This window comes from Macaca fascicularis, chromosome 1 (genome assembly GCF_037993035.2).
Source record: "Macaca fascicularis isolate 582-1 chromosome 1, T2T-MFA8v1.1".
NCBI lineage: Eukaryota > Metazoa > Chordata > Mammalia > Primates > Cercopithecidae > Macaca > Macaca fascicularis.
Window position 1 is genome coordinate 139,330,814 of NC_088375.1, and position 27,832 is coordinate 139,358,645.

Genomic DNA, 27,832 nt, shown 5'->3' on the forward strand with positions numbered 1-27,832 from the left:
AAAAAAAAAAAAAAAACCTAACAAAATAAATCAAAATGAGTATTTGCCACAATGAGGTAAATGCTATAATCTTGTAATGATTGTGTAAGAAGGACAAATTGCTATGGCAGTCTTCAGGAAGGGCACTACTTTATCAGGTCTTAAAAAACAGGCAGCTTCCTGGAAGAAATAATGCTAAACCAAGACTTGAAAGATGACCAAGAATTAGTCAGATGAGGGAGAGCCAGGGTTTTGAGGGGTGGGACGATGTGAAAAGAAGATAATAGCACTTTGAATGGCCGGAGTTGAGAGGACACTGTCGTGTAGAGTTCAATATGGGGAGGTAAACTGAGTCCAGATTATAAAGGGTATTTAAAATCTTGCTTTTTTTCTTTTCTATACAGAGTCTCACACTGTTGCCCAGGCTGGAGGGCAGTGGCACAGTCTCAGCTCACTGCAACTCCACCTCCCAGGTTCAAGCCATTCTCCTGCCTCAGCCTCCCGAATAGCTGGGATTACAGGTGCACCACCACACTCAGCTAATTTTTGTATTTTTAGTAGAGACAGTGTTTCACCATGTTGGCCAGGCTGGTCTTGAACTCCCGACCTCAAGTAATCCTCTTGCCTCAGCCTCCCAAAGTGCTGGGATTACAGGTGTGAACCACCACCCCGGCCTAAAATCCTGCTTTATAAAGCAATTGCTGCTACTCCACTGTTCCATGTCGTCTAGGGGTTAAGACCACAGGCCTCTAGGTTGTCATAACACCACACATGAATCACATCTCTGCCACTTACTACTTTGGTGATCTTAGGCAATTAGTTAACCTCACTGAACCTTCTGTTTCTACATGGCTTGAGAGAGGACAGGAGAGATTAAATATGATCATATTTAAAGTGTTTAGGCTGGGCGTGGTGGTTCACACCTGTAATCTCAGCAATTTGAGAGGCTGAAACAGGTGGATTGCTTGAGCTCAGGAGTTGGAGACCAGCCTGGGCAACATTGTGAAATCCTATCTCAACACTAACATAAATAAATAAATTAGCTGGATGTGGTGGCATGCACCTATAGTCCTAGCTATTTGGGGGGCTGAGCTAGGAGGATCAGTTGAGCCTGGGAGATGGAGGTTGCAGTGAGCTGAGACTGCGCCACTGCATTCCAGCCTGGTTGACAGAGTGAGACCCTGTCTCACAAGGAAATAAAATAAAATGATATAATCAAAAGCTTAAATTAAAAAATCAGTGTTTATTAAAGTGCTTGACATATAGTGTCAACCTAAAATAATTGAAGGGCTCAATATCCAGTTAGAAGAGTTTATTGAAGCACAAAGCGTGAGAGTGGCTGTCTGGGGAGCAAACCTATATCAAAGAATGGTGATCAGTGCTCCCCATGTGGGGAAGAATGAAGATAGTTTAGATAGACCAGAACAGAGATGCTGAACAAAATTACAACATTTTCCGTAGAAAGCTAACATACAGATATAAGATTTGGTTGGCTACTGTAAGGGCCAAGGAGAAACTTCTCTTTTGCCCTCTGAAGTTTCACTGAAAATCACTGACGAGGCAGAAATAATAGGAGAAAAGACACATACGTTTATGAAGCATATATGAAAGCGTTCTGAATGAAGACTCAAAGATACGAGGGAAATGGTCTGCTTTTATGCTTAGGTTCAACAAAGTATGGACAGCCATGTAGAATTATGACTGGACAAAAGGGTCTAATTTAATGCTAATAGACAGTAGGGAAGCCCAGCAAGGCCTATCTAGATTTTTCTTGGTCTCTCTGAGTATGCATTCTTTCCTTCTGGATATGGGGTAGGACCCTCTCTGGAATGGGGGTCTTATGACCTACCATCAAACAAGGTAGGTCAGATAATTTATTTTTTTTAATTTAATTAATTTTTAAAATAGAGATGGTGTCTTGCTATGTGTACCAGACTGGTCTTGAATTCCTGGCCTCAAGCAATTCTCCTGCCTTCCAAGGTGCTGGGATTAAAGGTGTAGGCACCTCACCCAGCTCGGATAATTACTTTATCGCCAGTTTTTACACAGAAAGTTGGAGTAAAATTAGAGCATTATTTTTAGGTTTTATGACTAGTTTTGGGGAGAAGGAGTTCTTGGTTTCTGTGACCCGCTCTGGGGAGAGAGATTCTAGTTTCTATGGCAAGCCTCAGGGGAGTATGGGACTGAGAGACAGAGGACAGGAGAAGACCAGAGAAAAAATTTTACTTCTGAGGCCTTCATTTTGGGATATTATTTTCTAAGTCCCAACACTACTATTGATTACACATTAAGGGATTTGTTTAACATTCTGGTATAAGGAGGTAACAATCACAAAGGCCTCTATCTCCAATGTCATTTAATCTAGGTTTGAATAAAGACTAGGGAGTCTGGTTAATGTATAACATCTCAACACAAAGGTCAGGAAGCAGCAGTCATAAACTAAAGAGAAAAAGCCATGTTACATGAGTCAGTTTCCAGGGCTTAGCTTTTCCCCTTAGCATAATAAATTTGGAAGATCTTGACATTTTCTTTTCTTTATACGTAAGCAGTTAATAAATGGTTACTATATTAGTCTTGGTGGCAAAAGGAGCTTTTGAAGTTTTGTTTTGGTTTTTGTTTTTAAGACAGAGTCTTGTTATATACCCAGGCTTGCCTGTAAATCCTGGAATCAAGTGATTCTGAGACAGACTCCCGAGTAGCTGGGACCACAGGCACGTGCCACCGCACCTGGCTTATCTTTCTCAGTGGAGAGTCACCCACTTCCATCTGAGCGTTCACAAAGATTATTCAGCCTGCATTGTCAAAAGAATGTCTTGACAAAGACTGAAATAGAGAAACAAATAGGAGCCTTTTGAATATTTCTGATAACAGATAAAGATGGCCTGACTGGAGTGATAGGTGTGGGGCTGGAGAGAAGCAATCGCATTTGGATGAGATTGGAAGATTTTAGGGGTTAAATCCACAACTGTGGATTGAAACTAGAGGATGTGGGAGGGAAGGACTGAAGGGTGATTTCCAGGTTTCTGACTTGAACAAGATGTTAGGACCAATGACTTGATAGTGTTACATTTGGTGGACTAGAAACCAAAATTAAGGGTGATAATTCATCTGGCAAATGGTGCCTTCATTCAAATTATTGAGGGTAGGAAGGTATCAAGGGCCTGAAAGAACCATGCCAGTTAAAGAAAGACTTGTAATCAGATAAGCAGTTTAATAGTTCATGCCCAAAATTTTGGAGGAGGAAGAAGACATTTTCAATATTTACCTTGAAGATGAAGCAACATTTACTCTTTAGATATCGTAAAATATTATTAGGAGGCCAGGCACAGTGGCTCCCGCTTGTAATCCCAGCAATTTGGGAGGCTGAAGCAGGTGAATCACCTGAGGTCAGGAGTTCAAGACCAGCCTGGCCAACATGGCAAAACCCCATCTCTACTAAGAAATACAAAAAAATTAGGTGGGCGTGGTGACAGATGCCTGTAATCCCAGCTACTCAGGAGGCTGAGGCAGGAGAATCACTTGAACCCAGGAGGTGGAGGTTGCAGTGAGCTGAGATCGCGCCACTGCACTCCAGCCTGGGCAACAGAGCAAGACTCTGTCCCAAAAAAAAAAAAAAAAAAAAAAATTATTAGTAGACCACTTCCGTTCAGAGAACAATTGCCAAAACTACTTTTCTTTGAAACACAATACAGCCTTCTTAGGCAAATGTTAGATTTAATATCAAACTTTCATTCAATCTTTCCTTCAATAGGACGGCCTGCTCTTTCTAGGAATAGGAGGTACAGCAGTAACAAAACAAATAAATCCCTGCCCTCATAGTACGGTGGTTGCCTTCTAGTGAGGCGTGGATAGAGGGAGATAAAAAGCAAAACAAATAAATAGACTACACAGTAAGTTATGCAGTGATAAACACTGTGATTTGGGGAAGGGGGCATTGCTTTTATTTGTTTATTTTTTTTCTTGAGATGGAGTCTCATTCTGTCGCCCAGGCTGGAGTGCAGTGGCGCAATCTCCGCTCACTGCAAGCTCCGTCTCCCGGGTTCACACCATTCTCCTGCCTCGCCTCCCGAGTAGTTGGGACTACAGGTACCCGCCACCACGCCTGGGTAATTTTTTTGCATTTTTAGTAGAGACGGGGTTTCACCGTGTTAGCCAGGATGGTCTCGATCTCCTAACCTCGTGATCCGCACGTCTCAGCCTCCCAAAGTGCTGGGATTACAGGCATGAGCCACCGTGCCTGGCCGGGCATTGCTTTTTATGAAGATTGTCAGGGAAAGCCTCCTTGGGGAAATGACAGCCAACAGCAAGGAGGCTAGAGTGATTAGAGTAGACTTAGTAAGCAGGGAGGAACAGGAGATGAGCTCCAAGAGGGAACATAGTTGAGGTCAGAGTATAAGAAGCCTTTTATTCCACATGAGACATGAAGCTACTGGAGGATTTTGAGGAGAAGTAAATAATTTGATCAACTCGAATAGGGTCACACTGGATGTTACGTTGCGATAGACTGAAGGGGAAGAGGGTCAGGGAGCAGATCAGTAAGCTGTGTTCATAATCCATGTGAGAGGTGATAGTGGCCTGGAGCAGGGGTGTAACAAAAGAAATGGTGAGAAGTGATTGGATGCTGGATATATTTTAAGGTAGAACTTAGAGGATCTTATTCTCAAAAAAATGTATCTTAATAAAAGAGTAAAATGGAAGACAAAGTCCATCATTTTAATGACTTTATTCAGTAACAAGGTTAAATTTTCAGTGAATATACTGTCAACCTAAATAACAGAGAGATTCTCCAAAGATAGGAAATATATTCAAGAGTAAGCATTGTAGTGTGGAATACCATGCTGAATAAACTATGGGCACAAAGAGGCAAGGGAAGACAGCGATTTTTAAAGCTAAAATGGGGAGCGTTATATAAGTTGTTTTGAAACAATTATCCTTGCTTACAGGGATCAATAATAAGGGTGGCATCAGTCCAAGGTTAGGCAGGCAGCGGCTGGGCAGATGTCCTTGCAGGAGTATTTTTTTGCATAAGGTTGCAATGGCCTTTGTACAAGGTTGTGGTTTTGGTATAGTCTTTTGTGGTAGTTCTTGTGTTCAGGCGATTGAGCATTAAGAACCCTTCCTTCATGGCCTTTCCCAGCTCCATTTTGTCACAGTGACTCTATTTTTATCCTGACAACTTTCACAGCATTCAATGAGGGTTTCCTTAAAAAAGAAAAAAAAAAAGAGGAAAAAAAAGAGTATTAAAGCAGGTATAATGAAGTTTTAATTGTAGTGGAAGATGCTGTGGATATTAGGTTTTATCCTTAATTATTCCAGCTGTGAAAACAAGTACCTACTTGGAGTACCACCACTTTTTTTTTTTCTTTTTTGAGACAGAGTCTTGCTCTGTTGCCCAGGCTGGAGTGCAGTCTCAAGCAATTCTCCTGCCTCAGCCTCCGGAGTAGCTGAGATTACAGGCATGAGCCACCATGTCCGGCCTGACTTTTTTGTTTTTTTCGAGGCTAAAACCAAAAATACTAAAAAGAGTATATACCAGATGTGTAAACTATATGCCCCAGTCAAGAAGATGGGTGACAGGTTATAAAGCTAACATATGATTTTAATTCCTGAAATTCACGCTAAATCTATGCCAAATTTGTTTCTATATATAATTCCTCCTGGAATCTAGAATGAAATCCTTTCCTTTCTACTATTAAAAAAAAATGTGGGCCCGACGTGGTGGCTCATGTCTGTAATCCCAGCACTTTGGGAGGCCGGGTGGGTGGATCACCTGAGGTCAGGAGTTCAAGACCAGTCTGACCAACATGGTGAAACCCTGTCTCTACTAAAAATGCAAAAATTAGCCGGGTGTGGTGGCGCATGCCTGTAATTGCAGCTACTCGGGAGGCTGAGGCAGGCTGAGGCAGGAGAATCGCCTGAACCTGGGAAGTGGAGGTTGCAGTGAGCCAAGATTGCACCATTGTATTCCGGCCCGGGCAACAAGCGTGAAACTCCATCTGGGGGTGGGGTGGTGGTGGAGGGAATTTGTGTTGGGGGAAACTCATGTTTAATTTATCTTTGTTTGTGTTCTTGTATCACTATATACTCTTTCTTACAACAATAAGGGAGGTGGGGTGGGGGAAGCCTTCTAGGTATGGGGAGCAGCATGACCAGAGGCAAGGAGTGAGTAACAAATAAGATGAATGCAGAGAATGTTAAAGACATCAACCTGACTGAGGCACAGAGCTTGTGAGATGAGACTGAAATAGGTATGATAGGGCTCCTTGATAAGGAGTTTGACTGTTTTGCTTAAATAGTTTATAGATAGGTAGGTATTCTATTGTTGTTTTCATGAAGGAAATCTCAATGAACATAGTTGATTTTTAAATTTATGCTTTTGTAATTAATGTATTAAAATTTTGAAGATTATATGACTTCAGAAACTGAACATTACTCATTTGGTGAAGCTGATAAATATTTGAGGACCTGCAGTGTGCTGAGACCTCTGATAGGAGCTGGGGTTACAGTGGTGGACAAAAAATGTTTCTTAGGAAGGCCCAAGCCCTGCTAGTCTGTGCTCATGCCCCCTTCACCTTATTTCTCTACATAGAACCTTCAGTGACTGGCTTCCCTTTTCCCATCCTGCTTTCGTGACCTTATTTCACCCGTACCCTTCTTCACAGTATTCCTACCACACTTTGAACACATGTTTCAGATCTTGTCATCTCATGCCCTAACAATCCCCATCTCCACCCAGTGGCCTCCCTACTCCTATCTCTCCATTATCTTCACCTTTCAAGTCATCTCAGCCTTTTTCAGGGATCTTCCTTATTCTTTTTTTTTTTTTTTTTTTTTTTTTTTGAGATGGAGTCTTGCTCTGTTACCCAGGCTGGAGTGCAGTGGCATGATCTCGGCTCACTGCAAGCTCTGCCTCCCGGGTTCATGCCATTCTACTGCCTCGGCCTCCTGAGTAGCTGGGACTACAGGCGCCCGCCATCACAGGGATCTTCGTTATTCTTAAGGCATTGATTTTTCATAACCATTTGCTTACCCTCCACGTTTTAGTTTTTCTTGCTGTCTTGGATCTTCTTTGTCTTCATATATGTGTCTTGCCCCTTTCTCACCAGTCTTCTTGATAGCAAGAGCTATGTCTTATACTGTTTTGTGCCTTCCTTAGTACCTACTGCTAGTGCTTTTGATGTAAAAGTTGTATTTATACAAGTGCATAGATTTATTGTTTTCAAATGTTCTTGTGTCTTCTGAGAAATATACAATTACAGTGCCCCCCCCACCTGAAACGATGACATTGGTATAACATGGTCAAATGGATATGTCCATTGTGGGTTTATTAATCTTAGGACTTCTGATATTTTTTCCAGGTGGGCATACCACCGAGATCCTGAGGCTGCTTGGGAGCTTGTCCAATGCCTACTCACCTAGACATTATGTCATTGCTGACACTGATGAAATGAGTGCCAATAAAATAAATTCTTTTGAACTAGATCGAGCTGATAGAGACCCTAGTAACATGGTAAGTGACAATTTCTATTTCTAAGAAAATTACAAGTTGTACATTGAGTTTAATCATCTTTAGAAATAATCTCACCACTCCTATTCAACATAGTATTGGAATTTCTGGCCAGGGCAATCAGGAAAGAGAAAGAAATGAAGTGTATTCAGGTAGGGAGAGAGGAAGTAAAATTATCCTCGTTTGCAGATGACATGATCTTATATCTAGAAAATCCCATTGTCTCAGCCCAAAAGCTTCTTAAGCTGATAGGCAACTTTAGCCAAGTCTCAGGATACAAAATCAATGTGCAAAATCACTAGCAGCATTCCTATACACCAACAACAGGCAAGCTGAGAACCAAATCATGAATGAACTCCCATTCACAGTCACTACAAAAAGAATAAAATACCTAGGAATACAGCTAACAAGGGAAATGAAGGACCTCTTCAAGGAGAACTACAAAAAACTGCTCAGTGAAATCAGAGAGGACACAAACAAATGGAAATACATTCCATGCTTATGGTTAGGAACAATCAATGTCATGAAAATGGCTATACTGCCCGAAGTAATTTATACATTCAATGCTATTCCCATTAAACCACCATTTACATTCTTAACAGAATTATAAGAAACTATTTAAAAAATCATGTGGAACCAAAAAGGAGTCCGAATAGCCAAGAGAGTCCTAAGCAAAAAGAACAAAGCTGGAGGCATCATGCTACCTGACTTCAAACTATACTACAAGGCTGCAGTAACCAAAACACCATGATACTTGTACAAAAACAGACACAGGCCAATGGAATAGAGTAGAGAACTCAGAAATAAGACCACATGCTTACAACCATCTGATCTACAAACCTGACAAAAACGAGCAATGGGGAAAGGATTTTCTGTTTTGCAAGGAGTTGAACTGGCTAGCCATATGCAGAAAATTGAAACTGGATTCCTTCCCTACACTTTATACAAAAATTAGGGTAGATTAAAGACATAAGTGTAAAATCCAAAATTATAAAAAACCCTAGAAGAAAATCTAAGCAGTAGTATTCAGGACATAGGCATGGGCAAAGATTTTATGACGAAAATGCCAAAAGCATTTGCAGCAAAAGTACACAGCAAAAGAAACTCATCAGAGTGAACAGACAACCTACAGGATTGGAGAAAATTTTTGCAATATGTCCATCTGACAAAGGTCTAATATACAGAGTCTACAAGGAACTTAAACAAATTTACAAGAAAAAAGCAGTCTCCTTAAGAAGTGGGCAAAGGACATGAACAAACCCTTCTCAAAAGAAGACATTCATGCAGCTGACAAACATATGAAAGAAAGCTCAACATCACTGATCATTAGAGAAATGCAAATCAAAACGACGATGAGATACCATCTCACACCACTCAGAATGGCGATTATTAAAAAGTCCAGAAACAAGAGGTGTTGGTGAGGTTGTGGAGAAAAAGGAATGCTTTTACACTATTGGTGACAATCTACATTAGTTCAACCGTTGTGGAAGATAGTATGGCGATTCCTCAGAAATCTAGAGGCAGAAATACCACTTGACCTAGCAATCCCATTACTGGGTTTTTACTCAAATGAATATAAATCATTCTATTTTAAAGATACATGCACACATATGTTCACTGCAGCACTGTTCACAATAGCAAAGACATGGAATCAACCCAAATGCCCTCAATGATAGAATGGATAAAGAAAATGTGGTGCATATACACTATGGAATACTATGCAGCAATAAAGAGGAACAAGATCATGTCCTCTGCAGGGACATGGATGGAGCCGGAAGCCGTTATCCTCAGCAAACTAACGTGGGAACAGAAAACTAAATACTACACATTTTCACTTATAAGTAGGAGCTGAACTATGAGAATACATGGATACATATCGGGGAACAACACACACTGGGGCCTGTTGAAGGGAGGGTTTGGGGGAGGTAGAGCATCAGGAAGAATAGCTAATGGATGCTGGGCTTAATACCTAGGTGATGGATTAATTTGTGCAGCAAACCACCATGGCACACATTTACCTATGTAACAAACCTACACATCCTGCACACATACCCTGGAACTTAAAAGTTGAAGAGAAAAAAATTGTTGCTTAATTTTCTGCATATTTTTTATTCTTTTAAATAGAGAAAGTGGTTTTTCATTGAATTCCAATAGTGAAAATTATTTTATTTATACTTACATACACGAAGCATCCAGTTCATGTGCTTATTGGCTCTTCATTAAAACTCTCTATCAGTGTGTTACATTTATGGATAATTTGATTTGTCTATGACTGCTGTTTCTTCTCCAAATCATGTTTGTGTCTGCCCTTGAAATTATTAATACTTCTTTCCCCTGGTTGCTCACTTCATTTTAGCATTTTAGTCAGTGTTTAGATATTTTTAAAAAAATGAAACGGTTTCTTTATTAAGGAAGGAAACTAGAGCTGTTCCTTGTGTAGAGTCAGTGCCTTTATCCATCCCTTTCTCTGGGAATGGCCCAGCTGCAGGGCTGCTTTGGATAGTTCAGGGGTGGACAGCTGGCCTCACTCAGACCAATTGAAGTCTTTCTCTGAGCTTTTTGGGCTTGGAGACCTAGAGAATGGAATCAGTCTGTCTTCAAGCAAGCTCTGTAAATGATAAAGCTTGAAAGCTGCTGACAGTCATGTTTTCACTTAGAAGATAAAGGTAGTCTATAGATAGAAGAATGAAGATAATGAACAGGAAGAGAGGAGAAGCCAGTGTCTGGTGCTGCATTCAGTGGCTCAAGAGGCCCTGCTATAGCTGTGTTGGTCCTGGGTTGGTGGTTCTTTTCTTGGGAAGTCAGGATCCACTCCTAGAACCCTACCCCACTCCCTTTGTTCCCACCTTTGCGACACACACACACACACACACACACACACACACACACACACACACACACACTCTTACGCCTGTTTAACTTTTGGTCACTTGTAAACATTATCCCCAACTAATATACTACTAAAATATATTCTCAAAAAATCCATGTCAAACAAGATCAGGATATAAATCTGCTTGCTATCATTCAGCTATAGCAAAATGTTTGGTACTTTTTTCCTCTGTGGAAAATAAGCCAAAATGATTTTGTTTTTGTTTTAGGAATCAATACTGTATTCGTTTCTTAGGGTTGCTGTAAGAAAATACCATAAACTGGGTGGCTTAAAACAATAGAAATGTATTTTCTCATAGTTCTGAAGGGTAGAAGTCTGAAATCAAGGTGTCATGGAGCCGTACTCCCTCTGGAGGTTCTGAAGAAGAATCCTCCTTGCTTCCTGCTGGCTTCTAGTGGTCACCAGCAATGCTTGGCCTTCCTTAGCTTGCAGCTACGTCACTCTAATCTCGGCTTCCACCATCCTATGACCTTTTCTGTATCTCTGTCTTCACATGCCTTTTTTATGAGGATACCGGTTGGATTTAAGGCCCACTCTAATTCAGAAGGACCTCATTTTAACTTGATCATATCTGCAGTGATCTTATTTCTAAATAAGGTCACATTCATAGATTCCAGGTGGACATGAATTTTAGGGGGACAGTAGTTCACTGAATGTAAATATTTATATTGAACTATTTTAGGAAAGTCTCTTTTTTTTTTTTTTTTGAGATGGAGTCTAGCTCTTTTACCCAGCCTGGAGTGCATCATCACATTCTTGGCTCACTGCAACCTCCGCCTCCCAGGTTCAAGTGATTCTCCTGCCTCACCCTCTGAAGAGTAGCTGGGACTACAGGCATGTGCCACCACACCTGGCTAATTTTAGTATTTTAGTAGAGTTGGGGTTTCACCATGTTGGCCAACCTGGTCTGGAAATCCTGACCTCAAGTGATCTGCCTGCCTCGGCCTCCCAACTGCTGAGATTCTAGGCGCGAGCCACTGCACCCAGCCAGGAAAGTCTCTTTGACATACAATGCAAAACAACAACCTTGCCCTTTTAGAAATTGTGAAAGTCTAGAAATAGCAGGTGATTTTTTTGTGAGTGTAAAAGGAGAAAATAGAGAATATTGAGTATACTAGTAAGTGTTCCTTTCATTATTGTGAGACAGATAATAGTATCCTCATTTTACAAATGAGAAAAATCGAGGCTCAAAGGTGTAAATAACCAGAGTCCTGCCAAATATGTGTCACATACCTAGATGTTTCCTCCAAAGCCTTTGCTTCTCCTACATAACGACCCTGCTGCTTTTGTGTATTATTTTCCAATTCGAAAGACTTAGTATAAGAATACCCTGGAAATTCTCATCTAAGGCATCAGAGATTAAAAATGTGATTTAGTCTCTTATGTTAGGGTGTAGTTGAGAAATGGTAGAGAATTTGGAGAAAATGATGATGATTTTTCATATAATGTGAAAAGTCTAGTTTACCAGTGGTATAGAGCACTTAAAAATGTTCAAAGAGCAAAATAATCACAAAATTGTTACTGTGTTTTTCACCATAAGGAGCCAGGTATCTTTGGTTTGACCCAACTGCTAGTGTGCAAGTTGCTTCTGAAGTTGCATCTAATTTGGAGGCTCTATTTTTAATTTAGCATATGTATTAAATATTTCCCTCTTGGTCTGTCACCATATGTATTGTTTATTTACTGAATGATTTCATGGTTTAGTGAAACATTTGGAAGATTGTTATATACTGTGCATCACAACACTTAGAACCAAGTTAGTTGGGTTTGCTTCACATTGATAAGAAGCCAAATATTTTGGATTTTTATTTTTATTTATTTGTGTGTGGTTTTTTTGTTTTTTGAAACAGAATCTTGCTTTGTCTCCCAGGGTGGAGTACAGTGGCATGATCTCGGCTCACTGCAGCCTCTGCCTTCCGGATTCAAGCAATTCTCCTGCCTCAGCCTCCTGAGTAGCTGGGGGTACAGGCACCTGCCATTGTGCCTGGCTAATTTTTTTTTTTTTTTTTTTTAGTAGAGACGGGATTTCACCATGTTGGCCAGGATGGTCTCGATCTCCTGACCTCGTGATCTGCCCGCCTCAACCTCCCAAAGTGCTGTGATTACAGGCATGAGCCACCATGCCAAGCCAGATTTTGGATTTTTATAGTGCCATTATTTTGTATTTTCAAAGTGCGATGTAGGACTGAGCATCTCTGATCGACTTCCTTTTACTCACACTTTCCTACTGGGGCAGTGCAGCCACTGTTAGAGAGAAAATTCTGCTCCATTCCTAAAAGAGCCTCTATTCATGAATCTGAAGCTGGGAAGAGCTCTGCAGAGATGCAAATGAGCTGCTGACAGAGATAGCATGAACATTTCTGCTGGCCGCCACTGGGTACCACATTGTGTGTGTGTGTGTGTGTGTGTGTGTGTGTGTGTGTGTGTGTGTCTGTCTGTCTGTGTGCGTGTGTGTGTGTGTGTGTGTAGGAGGGTGTTGACAGGACGTGGTGAGGGACAGCAAGACAAAGAGGCAGAGGTAGACACCTTCCTGCCAAGCCTTACCAAGGTAGCAGGGGTTCCCTACTGGTCTTTTTCTACACTTCAGCTCAGCCATCTTTTGTACCTTGCATGGAGCTCACCAGACTAGGAAAAAGTGGGGTCTTGCTGAAGAAATCGATAGTGATCAATACATTTGCTGGAAGAGCCCATATTAGCCAAGTATATTTAATAATCTAGACCTGCAGTGTCCAGTATAGTAGCCACCAGCCATATGTGGCTACGTATATTTCAATTTAAATTAGGTAAAACTAAGTAAAATTTACAATTTGGTCCCTGGGTTGCACTAGCCTCATTTCTAATGTTCAATAGCCACATGTGGCTAGTGGCTACCATTATGGATCATATAGAATAGAAAATTTTTATCATTGCAGAAAGTTCTATCAGATGACACTGATCTAGACTTTCCTTTATAATAAACTGAAAATGAAATATGATTAGATATTGTGAAGATAATTAACAAGTTCAAAACAAAAATCCCCTCCCAAAAGTTAATACAGAAACAAAATAACTTTTTAGCTCCTGGGTGACCACAAGAAACTTAAAAAGGGGAAGAAAAAAAGAAAATAACTTTTTAAATTTCATATTATCATTGAAAATCTAGGAGATATTCCAAATAAACAAGAATAATCTGTTTGGGTTTTTGTTTGTTTTGTTTTGTTTTGAGACAGAATCTTGCCCTGTCTCCCAGGCTAGAGTGCAATGGTGTGATCTCAGCTCACTGCAACCTCTGTTGCCCGGGTTCAAATGATTCTCCTGCCTCAGCTTGGATCACAGGCGCCCGCCACCATGCCCAGTTAATTTTTGTATTTTTAGTAGAGGCGGGGTTTCACCATGTTGGCCAGGCTGGTCTCGAACTCCTGACCTTGTGATCTGCCCCCCCCACCCCCAGCCTTTCAGAGTGCTAGGATTACAGGCGTGAGCCAGTGCGCCCGGCCAAGAATAATCTGTTTTATAAAGGAAGCAGTCTTAAAACAAGAAAGATTCCTTGGAAATTAAAACAAAATGCTTATCAAAATTAAAAGTTCTGAGTCAGTAATTATAGGGCTAAATATAGACTAAAACCTTATTCGTGAATTGAAAGTCAGGCTAAAGGAATTCTCCAGGCAATAAGGCAAATATGAGGGAAAAGAATCATGAAATGTCAGGAATGAGAGGAAAGAAAATTTTAAAAACTCTAGAATAGATTTTCATTAGCTTTCTCCTAGCTCAAGTATCACTTTTTAATTAAATCTCAACATATCATCAGCAGTTATATAGTCTTAACTCACCACTGTTTCTTGTATACCATGTCTTCTTCTGATTTCATTTTGTTTTCTATTTGGCTCAAGTGTTTCCTTCAGTTTTTGTTTTGTTTTGTTTTGTTTTGTTTTGTTGAGAAAGGTTATATATTTCCAGAATCTTTTCAGCTCTGAAGGTATCTTTTTTTTTTTTTTTAAGACTGAATCTCATTCTGTTGTCCAGGCTGGAGTGCAGTGGCGCTATCTCGGCTCACCACAACCTCCACTTCCTGGGTTCAAGTGATTCTCCTGACTCAGCCTCCCGAGTGGTCGGTATTACAGGCGTGTGCCATGACGCCCAGCTAATTTTTTTGGTATTATTAGTAGAGATGGGGTTTTGCCGTGTTGGCCAGGCTGGTCTCAAACTCCTGACCTCAAGTGATCCTTCTGCGTCAGTCTCCCAGAATGCTGGGATTACAGGCGTGAGCCACTACGCCCAGCTATCATCTCTGAAAAAAAATCTTCTTTTTTTATAAGACAGAGTCTCACTCTGTTGCCAGGCTGGAGTGCAGTGGTGTGATCTTGGCTCACAGCAACCTCCGACTCCCTGGTTCAACCGATTCTTCTGCCTCAGCCTCCCAAGTAGCTGGGATTACAGGCATGTGCCACCACGCCCAGCTAAGTTTTGTATTTTTAGTAGAGAAGGGGTTTCACCATGTTGGTCAGGATGGTCTCGATCTCCTGACCTCATGATCCGCCCACCTCGGCCCCCCAAAGTGCTGGGATTGCAGGGGTGACCCCACACCGTGCCCGGCCTGAAAATACCTTTGTTGTGACAATATCCCTATAGTCGTTTGGCTTGATGTACAATACTAATTGTAATGCCACAACTTTTTCCTCTCAGAGTGTGTAAATACTCTTCCATTCTCTTCCAGCAGTCAGAGTTCCAGAAAAGATGTTTGATCCTAGTTTGATTCTCTTTCCTTAGAATTCTGAAATTTAATCAGGCCATGTCTACATGTCTGTTTTCTTATTAATTCTTTCTCGAATTCAGTGGACTTTAATGATCTTTCTTCAATTTAGGACGATTTTCTTCTCTTTTTTCTACTTGTCTATTCTGTAAACTAATCCTTTTTCATATTATATATAGGTCATATGTATATATCTACACACACACACACACACAGATGGTCATCTAAGGAGAAATGACCATCTGTGTGTGTTTGCGTGTGTGCATGTATTTTCATGACCTTGCACAGATGCCAAACTCCACAGATGCTCAAGTCCCTTTTATAAGATGATGTAGTATTTGCACATTGCTCATCCTCCCATATACCTCAAACACCTCCAGATTATTTATAATACCTAATACAGTGTAAATACTGTGTAAATAGTTGTTATACTGTATTATTTAGGAAATAATGACAAGGGGAAAAAAGCCTGTACATGTCCAGTACAGATACAGTTATCCATTTTTTTCCCAAATATTTTCTATCCATGGTTGATTGAATCCACGGATGCAGAACCTGTAGATCCGGAGGACTAACTGTGTGTGCGTGTGCATATATATATTTATAGGATGGTTACATGGACAATATATTTCCATATCCATAAACAGACTTGTGTGTGTGTGTATGTGTGTGTGTGTATATATATTTATATTTATATTTGTTTATTTATATATATAAAAAACTGTATTCATTTTCTTCCTGCTTATTCATTCACCGTTTTATATGAAGAGAAGTATTACGATTTTTTTTTTTTTTTTTGAGACAGAGTCTCGCTCTGTTGCCCAGGCTGGAGTGCAGTGGCCTGATCTTGGCTCACCGCAACCTCCACATCCTGGGTTCAAGCAATTCTCCAGCCTCAGCCTCCCGAGTAGCTGGGACTACAGGCATGTGCCACCATGCTCAACTAATTTTTGTATTTTTAGTAGAGACAGGGTTTCACTATGTTTGCCAGGCTGGTCCGCCCGCCTCGGCCTCCCAAAGTGCTGGGATTACAGGCGTGAGCCACCACGCCCAGCCAGAAGTTTTAGATTTTAATGTTTATATTTTCCTTTAGGAATCCAAATGTATATTTTCCCTTAGGACTTAAACGTCATAGAGTTATACTCAAGTGTTATTTTCTAGAAGTTCTAATATTTTTCTTTTCTTTTTTCTAGACAAAGTCTCACTCTGTCACCTAGGCTGGAGTGCGGTGGCATGATCACAGCTCACTGCAGCCTTGATTTTCCCAACTGAGGCAATCCTCCCACCTCAGCCTTCCAAGTCGCTGGGACTATGGGAGTGCACCACCACACCTAGCTAATTTTTGTATTTTTTGTAGAGACAGAATTTCTCCATGTTGCCCAGGCTGGTCTCGAACTCCTGGACTCAAGCAGTCTGCTCACCTTGGCCTCCCAAAGTGCTAGGATTATAAACATGAGCCAGTGTGCCTGGCACATTTAGCTTTTCACATTTGTCTTTAATTCATCTGGAATTGATTTTTTCTGTATAATGTTTGAAAGAGATCTAATTTCCATATGGCAAAACGGGCCCAGCCCAGCACCGTTTATTCAACAGTCCATTTCTGCCGTGCCACCACTGATATGTCAAGTTTTTGTGTATGTATAGATCTGTATCTTAGCTCTCTATTTTTTTTTTCTGCTTCTATTATACAGTTATTCAGCCTAGCTGTCTATTCTATTAACTGGTTTGTCTGTCCCTCACCCAGTACCAAACTCCCTTAGCTTTATCCTTCAGAAGTGTTTTCATTTTCCTTTCTTTGTTACATAGGTTTTTAAATTAGCTTTGACAAGTTCACAAAAGAACCTTGTTGGTATTTTTATTTGCATTAGATTGAATATATCAGTTTGGGGAGAACTTATATCTATATGATGATGTCTTCCTATCCAGAAACTTCATCTCTCTCTCTCTTCAATGTTTAGATCTCCTTAATGCTTTTCAGTAACATTTCTAATTGTCTTTGTAAGAGTCTTGCGTATCTTTGGTGTGTTTGTTTCTGAGTATCTTGTATTGTTTTTTTACTTTTGGAAGTAATATATCTTTTAGTGACATTTTCTGTGTTGGTGGTATGTAGAGATATATTTGATTTTTGTATAGTAATCTCATAAGAACTGCTTGCTACATTCTGATTAAAGCTGATGATTTGTTATGACTCTTTGTTATCTGTGAAGATAGTCTCATCATCTACAAATAGTGGTAGTTCTAATTCTTTCTAATCCTTACACCTTTTATTTTTCTCATTTTATTTTGTTAGAACTTCCAGAACAGTAACAAATAGAGAATAATGTAGTGGACATCCTTGTATTCTTTCTGATTTTAAAAATGTGCCAAGAGTTTTACCTTAAATCATACTTGCTTGTTGATTTTTATCAAACGTCTTTTCTGCATGTGAGAGAATATGGTTGTTCCGATTGTATTTGTTTACATGGCCAAGTACGTGGTGTGAACTATTCTTGAATTCCTGGAGTAAACTCGGTTTGTTTATGGTGTGTTATATTTTAATACATTGCTAGATTTGGTTTGCAAGCATATTGTTTTGGATGTTTAAATGTATGTTCATGAGTGAGATTGCCCTGTACTTTTCCTTTCTCATGCTTTTCTTTGGTATTGGTATCAGGGTTACAGTACTCTTATCAAGTGAGCTGTGGAGTATAGACAACTTTTTATTCTCAGGAGGAACTTGTGTAAGCATGGAATTGATTATTTTTAAGTTTTACAGAACTCGTCTAAGACAAAACCACCTGGGCCTGATGTGTTCTTTCTGTAATGGTTATAGGACTCTTCAGGCTTTGTGTTTCTTTTTAAATGCGTGTTGTGAAGACATTTTTCTAGGAATGTGTCCATTTTATGTAAATTTGCAAATGTATTGACATAAATATTTTCATAATTGTATTAGTCATTCTTGCATTGCTATAAAGAAATACCCAAGACAGGATAATTTAAAAAGAAAAGAGATTTAATTGGCTCACAGTTCTGCAGGCTATACAAGAAGCATAGCAGCTTTTGCCTCTGGGGAGGCCTCAGGAAGCTTACAGTCATGGCAGAAGGCAAAAGGAGAGCCAGCACTTCACAGGGGCAGAGCAGGAGGAAGGGGTGGAGGGAAGTGCTACGCACTTTTAAACAAACAGATCCCGTGACAACTCACTCACTATACTGTACCAAGAGGATCATGACCAGCCATTCGTGAGAACTCTACCCCCATGATCCCGGCACCTCGCAACAGGCCCCTCCTTCAATGCTGAGGATTACAATTGGACATGAGATTTGGTAGGGATGCAGATCTAAACCCTATCGATAATATTCTCTTGTTATTTTTGTCATTCGCGCTGTGGCTGTAGTTTGTGCCCTTTTCCATTCCTAATTTTGCTTGTGTGAAGCCAGACATTTGTCAATTTTAATATTCATTTTTTTGTTGTTCGAGACAAGGTCTCGCTCTGTCACCCAGGCTAGAGTGCCATGGTGCAGGCACAGCTCACTGCAGCCTTGACTTCCGGAGCTCCAGTGATCTTCCCACCTCAGCCTCCCAAGTAGCTGGGACCACAGGCACATGCCCCATGCCTGGTTAACTTTTGTATTTTTGGAAGAGATAGGGTTTCACCATATTGCCCAGGCTGGAATTTCAATATTCTTTTCTATGTTTAGCTTTTTGATTTCTCTGTTGTATCTTGTTTTCTATTTAATTTCTCCTTCTATTTGTATAACGTTATTGCTTCTGATTTTATGTTTATACTGTTGTTCTCTTTCCAATGTTTTAGGTTGTATCTTTATCTCATTAATTTTCAGCGCTTATTCAAATACAAGTATGACTATAAATTGGTCATTAGGTAACATTTTACAGCGTCTCAAAATTTTGATATGTAACATTTTTATTATTGTTAATTTCTGGTACCACAACATTCTCATTATGAATTTTTCTTTGACCTTTTAATTATTTCAAATTTTTAAAAACTCTAAATATAATTTTTTAAACTGATTTATTATTTTGTTCTGGTGTAGTCAGAAAATTGGCCTGTAAAGGACCCAGTTTTTTTTAATTATTGAGATTTTTTTCACGGCCTTGAAACTTAATGTTCTTGCACGTGGTCAGTTGTTACATGTGTCAGTGAAAAAAATGTGTATTCTCTAATGGTCTGTTACATATGACAATTCAATGAAGCTCTTTAATTGTATTGTTCAAATCTACTGTGATCTTGACAACACTTTTGTATGTTTGACTTAGCTGTTACTAAAAGAGATATGATGAAATTTCCCTCTGTGATGGTAGATTTAGTTTCTTCTTGTAGTTGTGTCAATTTTGTTTTGTGTATCTTGAGACTATTTTATTACATGCATTTAAGTTTAAAATTGTTACAGGCTACTGGCCTATTGAACTTTTTGTTATTACAGTATTTAATGACTTATTTTATCCTTAAAATGCTTTTTCTTAAAGTATATATTTTTTCTGATGTCAATGTATCTAACTTAACTTTTTGTTCTTATACTTGGTACCTTTATGTGCTTTTGTTTTATTTATTTATTTGAGACAGAGTCTTGCTCTGTCACCCAGGCTGGATGGAGTACAGTGGCACTATCTCGGCTCACTGCAAGCTCTGCCTCCCAGGTTCGCACCATTCTCCTGCCTCAGCCTCCGGAGTAACTGGGACTACAAGCACCCGCCACCATGCCTGGCTAATTTTTTTTGTATTTTTAGTAGAGACAGGGTTTCACCGTGTTAGCCACGATGGTCTCGATCTCCTGACCTCGTGATCCGCCTGCCTCGGTCTCCCAGAGTGCTGGGATTACAGGCGTGAGCCACCATGTCCAGCCTATGTGCTTTTATTTTTTGGATGTGTTGTCTGTAACTAACATGTAGCTGGACTTTTTGTGAAACTCTAATCTGACATTGTGGGCAGAGAATGTGTTCTTGTAAAAGAAGTTCCTTGGTATTTGTTAAGACTTACTTTGTAGCCTAGTATGTTTGAGTTTGAGTACATTTTGTGTGCTTAAAAAGAAATTATATTCCATATTGTTTGTTGCAGAGTTCTGTGTATGTCCATAATGTTTACTGCATTGTTCAAGTCATCTTCTGTATCTTTATAAATTGTTTTGACTTCTTGATCTATTCAATAGGAGAGAGGCATGGGCTGGGTGCTGTGGCTCATACCTGTAATCCCAACACAGTGGGAGGCCAAGGCAGGAGGATTGCTTGAACCCAGAAGTTCTAGGTTACAGTGAGCTATGATCATGCCACTGCACTCAAGCCTGGGTGACAGAGTGAGACTCCATCTCTAAAAACAAACAAACAAAAACAAAAATCCCAAAAATCAGAAAGAGACAGGTATGTAAAAATTGTGATTGTGAATTGGTCTTTTTTCTTTATATTTTTCAGCTTTCTGTACATATTTTTGCATTCTAGTTCAAATTTGATTCTACGTAGTGAATTATTTTTAATCATTATGAAGTGACCCATTTTATCCCTAATAATGCTTTTTTTTAAAAAAAATCTATTTTATCTAACATTAACGTAGAAATACCAGCTTCCTTTTGGTTAGTGTTTGCATGGTATATATTTTCCCACCTCTTTATTTTCACTTTTTTGTGTGTTATTGCATTTTTTATGTGTCTTTTATAAATGACATATAGTAGAATTTTAAAAATTCAAAACTGAGAATTCTCTTCTAACTAGCATGTTTGGTACATATACATAATGCATTAGATTTCTTTCTCCTATTTTATTTTGTCCTTTTTACTTAGACCTTTTTCTTTGAATCTTTTTGTTTTTCCTCCTTGGGCTGCCTTCTGTTTGTATTAATGAAGATGTCTTTATTCCCCCCTTTTCCTTTCATTTGGAAATGGAAATTATTCTATTCTCTTAGACATTATTCTTTTTTTTTTTTTGAGATGCAGTCTTGCTCTGGTGCCCAAGCGGGAGTGCAGTGGTGCAATCTTGGCTCTGTACAACCTGTGTCTCCCGGGTTCAACTGATTCTCCTGCTTCAGCCTCTGAGTAGCTGAGATTACAGGCACGTGCCACCACACCTGAGTCATTTTTGTATATTTAGTAAAGACAGGGTCTCATCATGTTGCCCAGGCTGGTCTCGAACTCCTGACCTCAAATGATCCACCTGCTTTGGCCTCCCAAAGTGCTGGGATTACAGGTGTGAGCCACTGCGCCTGGCTCCTTACACATTATTCTTAAATTGTTAACGTGGGTAACTAAAGGAAAAAAATATAATATCTCCATCCTCCTCCTGAAAAACAAAGCTTTTATTTTTATTTTTTTCTCATTCTTGCTGTCATCTTAAGGCTTTTTAGAATGTTTTCACTGTGAGCACTCCTTCTCCTCTTACATATTATTGTGTAGTATTTTGGTTCTAATTTGTTTTTATAACACCTAAATTAGTTATCATTATTATTGCTTTATACGATTGTGCTTATTCAGATGTGTATTTATATAGCATTTTCTTTCTTACCCTTGCTTCTTGTATCTTACTTGTTTTTTTGGATTCGACTTCTTTCTTTCAGAACTGTGTATTTCATTAGTTCCTTCATGGAAGTTCTGTAAGTGATGAGTTTTCGTGTTTTTGTTTGTTTACCTGAAAGTATGTCTTGGTTTTGTCCTTCCTTTGATTAGAATCCTAGTTTTCCTTCATGACCAAGTTTAGCATTCACAAACTTATTTAATAAATATTTGTTGAATACCTACTAAGCGTTAGGAATACAGTAGTGAATAAAACAGAAAAATCTCTGCCCTTATGGAACCTACATTCTAGTGGCAGGATAATAAACCAGATAATTAGGTAAAATTTATAATGTGTTAGTGAAAACTTGTTAAGGAGAGGAATAAAGCAAGGCAAGGGAATAGGAAGATTCAGAGGGTTAAAGGGGGGTTATAATTTTAGGTGGTGACCAGAAAAGGTGGTGTTTAGACGAAGGCGTGAGGGAGGTGAGATGTTAAGCCATCTGGGGAAAGAGAATTCTGGGAGAGGAAGCAGTAACTGCAAAGAAGGCCCTGAGGTGAGGCCACGCCCGGCATGTTTGTAAAATAGTGAGAGGGTCCGTGTAGCCAAAGCAAAGGAAGCACGGGAGTAGGATCTGGGGTCATAGAGGTAAAGGCAAAGATGTTAGGCTTGGGTCTTTTAAGACCTTGTTGTTCATTTTTTGGCTTGGACGGTTTTTCCCAGTGAGTGAAGTGGGGAGCCATTGGGAGGCTTTGGGTAGAGGAGGGACATGATCTGATAGGATCACTTTGGGTGCTGAGTAAACTGAAGGGGAGAAAGGCAAAAGCAGGGAGAGGGGTTTAGAGGCTACTGCAGTACTCCAAATGAGAGATCAGCATGGCTTAGACCAGGAATGGCAACAGGGGATATGGAAGAAAGAAGTCAGAGTCTCAATATATTTTGAAGTCAGAGCTGATAGGATTTCCTGGCATATAAGATGTAGCGTGTGAGAGAATGAGGAGGAGTGGAAGATGGCACCCGGGTTTTTGGCCTGAGCCACTGGAAGAATGCAGCTGCCACTTACACAGGGAAGGTTAGAGGGGTCATCAGCAGGGGTAATTGTGGGTTATCTGTAAACATACAAGAGAAGATGTAGATAATACAATGGGATCTATGAGTCTGAAGTTCAGAAGGCAAGTCTGGTCCATAATATAGATTTTGGAGTCTTCTGTGTATAGGTGATGGTATGTAAAACAAGAAACTAGGTAAGATTACCCAGGGATTAGGCAGGGCACAGTGGCTCATGCCTGTAATCCCAGCAACTCAGGAGGCTGAGGCAGGAGAATTGCTTGAACCTGGGAAGCGGAGGTTGCAGGAAGCGGAGATCATGCCACTGCACTTCAGGCCTGGGTGACAGAGCGAGACCCCGTCTCAAAAAAAAAAAAAAAAAAAAAAAATTACCCAGGGATTGATAGAAAATATAAGAAGATTAAGAACTGGTCCTTAGGGCCTTCTATTAAAAAATTTCAGGTACAGGGGAGCTGTTATTGTCTTGGAAATATCAGCTATCAATTTGTTCCTTTGTAGGCTTTTCTCCTCCCCATCCTTTAGAGGCCCTGAAATCCCAGCCCTTAGGTGTCTGGAATAATCATGTCATCCTCGTCAAACCTTCATGTCACAGGCTGTCTGCTCGCTTTTCATTTTCTTCTTGTTTGTGGCAATTAGGGACTTCCGTTTCCTTCTTTCTGGTTCAGATAAAATCGTATTTTTGTTATATTTCTGACAGCGTTTAAAACTGTTATAGAAGGAGGGTTATAAAGCTAGTTTATATTGCTATTCTATTTCAGAACCAAAGTCAAATTCATTTTCTAATGAAAGTCAGAGTTTTGAAGTCCCCTTGGTGTGGATGCCTATTCTGCACCATTTGTGTAAATAGCACCCCCCCAATTTTCCTCACTTTTAAAATCATGTATTATAATTGTGGCAGTTGCAATTTCCTGGCTATAGAAAACACTCCTGTGGTTATAGGCCTTGAACTATCTCTCTATAATTTAATTGTTTTCAGCCTTCTTAAGTGAACCAGAAAATCTGGATCATTTTAAAGCATTAATAGTAATTGCACTTTGTGCTTTGGCAGAAGGTCTCATCATATTACTTGGAACGCTTCAGGAATAAAAGGGCATCGATTCACACTTGGTTCTGGTGAGAAGCCAAAATCCACATTTTCAACACAGGCTTGCTCTTCCAAAAACACAAAGAGCTTCCCAGAAATCAGAAGATACAAATTAGAAATATTAATCACTTATATAAGTAACAGGAAATTTCTGTCATTTGGTTAATAACTTTTTCTGATATGGAATTACCCAATAAATTTCTAAATGTTTTTGCTAATTTATAGAAAAAAATTATTTTTATTTTATTCTATTTTTTGGAACAGGGTCTCTCTTTGTCACCCAGACTGGAGTACAGTGGCTTAATCATGGCTCGCTGCAGCCTCCACCTCCTGGGTTCAAGTGATCCTCCTGCCTCAACCCCCCAAGTAGCTGGCACTATAGATGTGCACCACCACACTGGGCTAATTTTTGATATTTTATAGTGACAGGGTCTCATTATGTTGCCCAGGTTGGTCTCGAACTCTTGAGCTCAAGTGATCTGCCCACTTCAGCCTCCCAAAAGTGCTGGGATTACAGGCATGAGCCACAGTGCCTGGCCCTTATTTTTTATTTTTTAATAATTTTCTTTTGAGGCAGGATCTCAGTCTGTCACCCAGATTGGAGTGCAGTGGCGTGATCTTGACTCACTGCAACCTCTGCCTCCTAAGCTCAAGCAATCCTCCCACCTCAACTTCCTGAGTAACTGGGACTACAGGTGCACACCACCCACACCAGGCTAATTTCTTGTATTTTTGGTAGAGACAGGGTTTTGCCGTGTTGCCCAGACTGGTCGCGAACTCCTGAACTCAAGCAATCTGCCCATTTTTACCTCTCAACGTGCTGGGATTACAGGTGTGAGCCATTGTGGTTGCCCCCATATTTTTTTAATGTTCATTTATTTATCTTTTTGTAACTATAACCTTTCACAGCCTTCACGCAAGAAAAAAATTAATGTTGGTATTTACCTATTTATGCTAGATATTCATATACAGCAGATTTTAAGCTAAATTTTAAATTAATGTAATTTTATTAATTGAATGTTAGAGGTGGCCTACATTTCTTGCACAAATTCTTCATTCAAATTTCTTCTGATTCTTCTGAATCAGTGTATTTTTTAATGGTATATAATATTTTAGGTGCATAATTCACCTTATTTATGATTACACAAGAGTAAAGATAAATAATAATCCTGGTTTAATAACTTTTTAACTCTACTCTTCAGCCTCTGTTTCTTTGGGTAGTTTAAGTAGCTTTTTAAGGAGAAACAGGCTTCCCTTGACTAACAACTGAAATTAGAAAGGCAAAGAGTGGAAAGCTAAGGAAAAAAAAAGGATATTTGACTGTGAAATTACTTATATGAAAAAAAAAACCTTGAAAAACGTACTAAAGAAAAAGTAATTTCCACTGGGATTAGTTCTAAAGTAAAGAGTAGTAAAGTAATATCTTCCAGCAAAAATTGGAGAGTAACCTTTCCAAATAGAGCCAATAACCAGAGCCCTATGAAGGTAAATGAAAACTCAAACCAGAACGTTCTTCCTGGAGAGCAATAGTCTCCTTGTTAGGCCATGTTTCAGCAGGGACATCCACCCCTCCAAGGCGTGGAAGGAAATGAGACTCAGGGCATTGCAGTATGGATTTTGGTTCATTCTTTTATTTGCTTCTGAATCTGAGCCTTGTTTCTTAACTGCCTCCCTTGACAACCAACTACTATTCCTTGTAACTTCTGTTACAACATGACTTGGCCCCTTTTCACATTACTGAAGAAAAAAGCTCAGTGACATATGAATAAAACATTTTTTAACCTGTGTTTTAAAAAATATAGAATTTTTCATATATAAAACAACAATAGAAGTTGCTGAAAACTGATTTCGAAGGGTTAAAAATCGGAGCCAACTTGCCTCACTTTCAGGTCACTTAATTAGATCTCCCACTACTCTGTAATTAGGCTATGTTTTCCCAATAAACGTTATTTATTTGCTAATTCAATCAAAAAATACAAAACGAGTGCTGATTCTGTACAAGACACTGTGTTTAGTGGAAATTTCAGCAAATCTTTATTGAATATGCCCCATAATTAACTGTGGGAGGACTGTGAGTGGTTATTTTTCTGTTGCTTTGCTCTTTTCTACATTCCAAATTTTATTTATTGTTTATGTTTTCTCTTAAAGCATCAGGATCTTGCTCTGTTGCCCAGGCAGGAATATAGTGGTACAATCATAGCTCACTGCAACCTGAAACTCCTGGGCTCAAGTGATTCTCCTGCCTCAGCCTCCCAAGTAGCTAGGACTATGGTAATGCACCACCACACCTGGCTAACTTTTCTATTTTTTGTAGAGATGGGGTCTTGCTATGTTGCCCAGACTGGTCTTGAACTCCTGGTCTCAAGCAATTCTCCTACCTGAGCTTCCCAAAGCTCTGGGATTATAGGCGTGAATCACCATGCCTGGCCTGTTGTTTTCTTAATTTTAAAATTTTGGACAATACAGAAATATGCAAAGTAGGCCAGGCACTGTGGCTCACACCTGTAATCCCAGCACCTTGGGAGGCCAAGGCGGGCAGATCACCTGAGGTCCGGAGTTCGAGATCAGCCTGGCCAACATGGTGAAACCCCCGTCTCTACCAAAAATACAAAAATTAGCTGGGCTTGGTGGTGAGCGCCTGTAATCCCAGCTACTTGGGAGAATGAGGCCAGGAGAATCACTTGAACCAGGAGGCAGAGGTTGCAGTTAGCTGAGATCACGCCACTGCACTCCAACCTGGGTGACAAGAGCGAAACTCCATCTAAAAAAAGAAAAAAAAAGAAATATACAAAGTAAAAAGTGAAAGTTTCCTGTCACTATCCCAGTTCCACTCTCTAGAAGTAACCACTGTACCAGTTTGAGTTATATCCTGCCAGTGCTTTTTTCCCCTTCTGTTACATGTATACATATAACAAAGTATTATGAATTATATATACACACATACATATAACCCTAGAGACAGTGCTGGGTGTTTTTTGGAAGGAGCAGGGTATGGCTAGTTTGTAAATCACATCCTGTATATTGTCTGTAACTTTTTAAAAAAATTTAATTCTGTACCTTGATAACTTTCCATGTTGGTTCAGACAGGTATGTTGTGTTATGTTATGTTATGTTATGTTATGTTATGTTATGTTGTGTTGTGTTGTGTTGTGTTGTGTTGTGTTATTTTTTGAGACAGGGTCTCACTCTGTCACCCAGGCTGGTCTCAAACTTCTGGGCTCAAGCTATCCACCCACCTCAGCCTCCCAAAGTGCTGAGATTACAGGCGTAAGCCACTGCGCCTAGACTACTTTTTACTTTAAAAATGATTGTAAACTGTAGTATTGATGTACCATTTCCTGTCATTTTCAGTTTTTCACTAAATACCATAGTATTATTTTATTCTGTAAGTTATTTTAAAAAGTACATTTTATACACATTCTGCAAGTATTTTTATAATTTTCCAAATTTACTACAATAAATATGGGCAATAAGCCCAAATTAAATAACTTGCTGACATTAAAGGGCTTGTCAACCCTTGCCCACTGTAGCATTGTGCTACATCAGCAGTCCTCAACCTTTTTGGCACCAGGGACCGGATTCGTGGAAGACAGTTTTTCTACAGATGGTGGAGGATGGTTTCGGGATGAAACTGCTTCACCTCAGATCATCAGGCGTTAGTTAGATTCTCATAAGGAGTGCACAGCCTAGATCTCTCGCATGCGCAGTTCACAATAGGGTTCGCACTTGTATGAGAATCTGATGCTGCTGCTGATCTGATAGGAGGCAGAGCTCAGGTGGTAATGCTGGCTCACCTGCCACTCACCTGCTGCCGTGCAGCCCGGTTCCTAACAGGCCACAAACTGGTATTGGTTCACAGCCTGGTGGTTGGAGACTCCTGTGCTAGATTGTTGATTGAATTCCTATTTTGAAGTACACCTAGAAGTTAGGAGTGTACATATATGGTGTAGAAACCAATGTAATAGATATTCCAAACTATTTTTGTTGTGGCCACTATGCCCTCTATTCATATTTTTCAATAATTTACTCAAGCCAGCAATACTGGGTATACTGAGTATATACTAATAGAAGTAGTATTATAACATAATACTAATTAGTAT

At 39.7% G+C, this 27,832-nt stretch overlaps 1 protein-coding gene across 11 annotated transcripts in view; it reads left to right on the forward strand.

Moving 5' to 3' along the window:
- Nucleotides 1–27,832, forward strand: part of ALG14 (ALG14 UDP-N-acetylglucosaminyltransferase subunit) — a 307,938-nt gene that overhangs the window by 161,281 nt on the left and 118,825 nt on the right. For 10 of the 11 annotated variants that reach the window (XM_065518529.1, XM_074001144.1, XM_074001125.1 and 7 more), the window contains one exon: nucleotides 7,338–7,489. In XM_065518529.1, the coding sequence (XP_065374601.1) occupies nucleotides 7,338–7,489 (152 nt within the window). Of the gene's footprint in view, nucleotides 1–7,337; nucleotides 7,490–14,354; nucleotides 18,093–27,832 lie in introns of those variants that run through there. The other variant, XM_074001145.1, reaches the window with a different exon arrangement.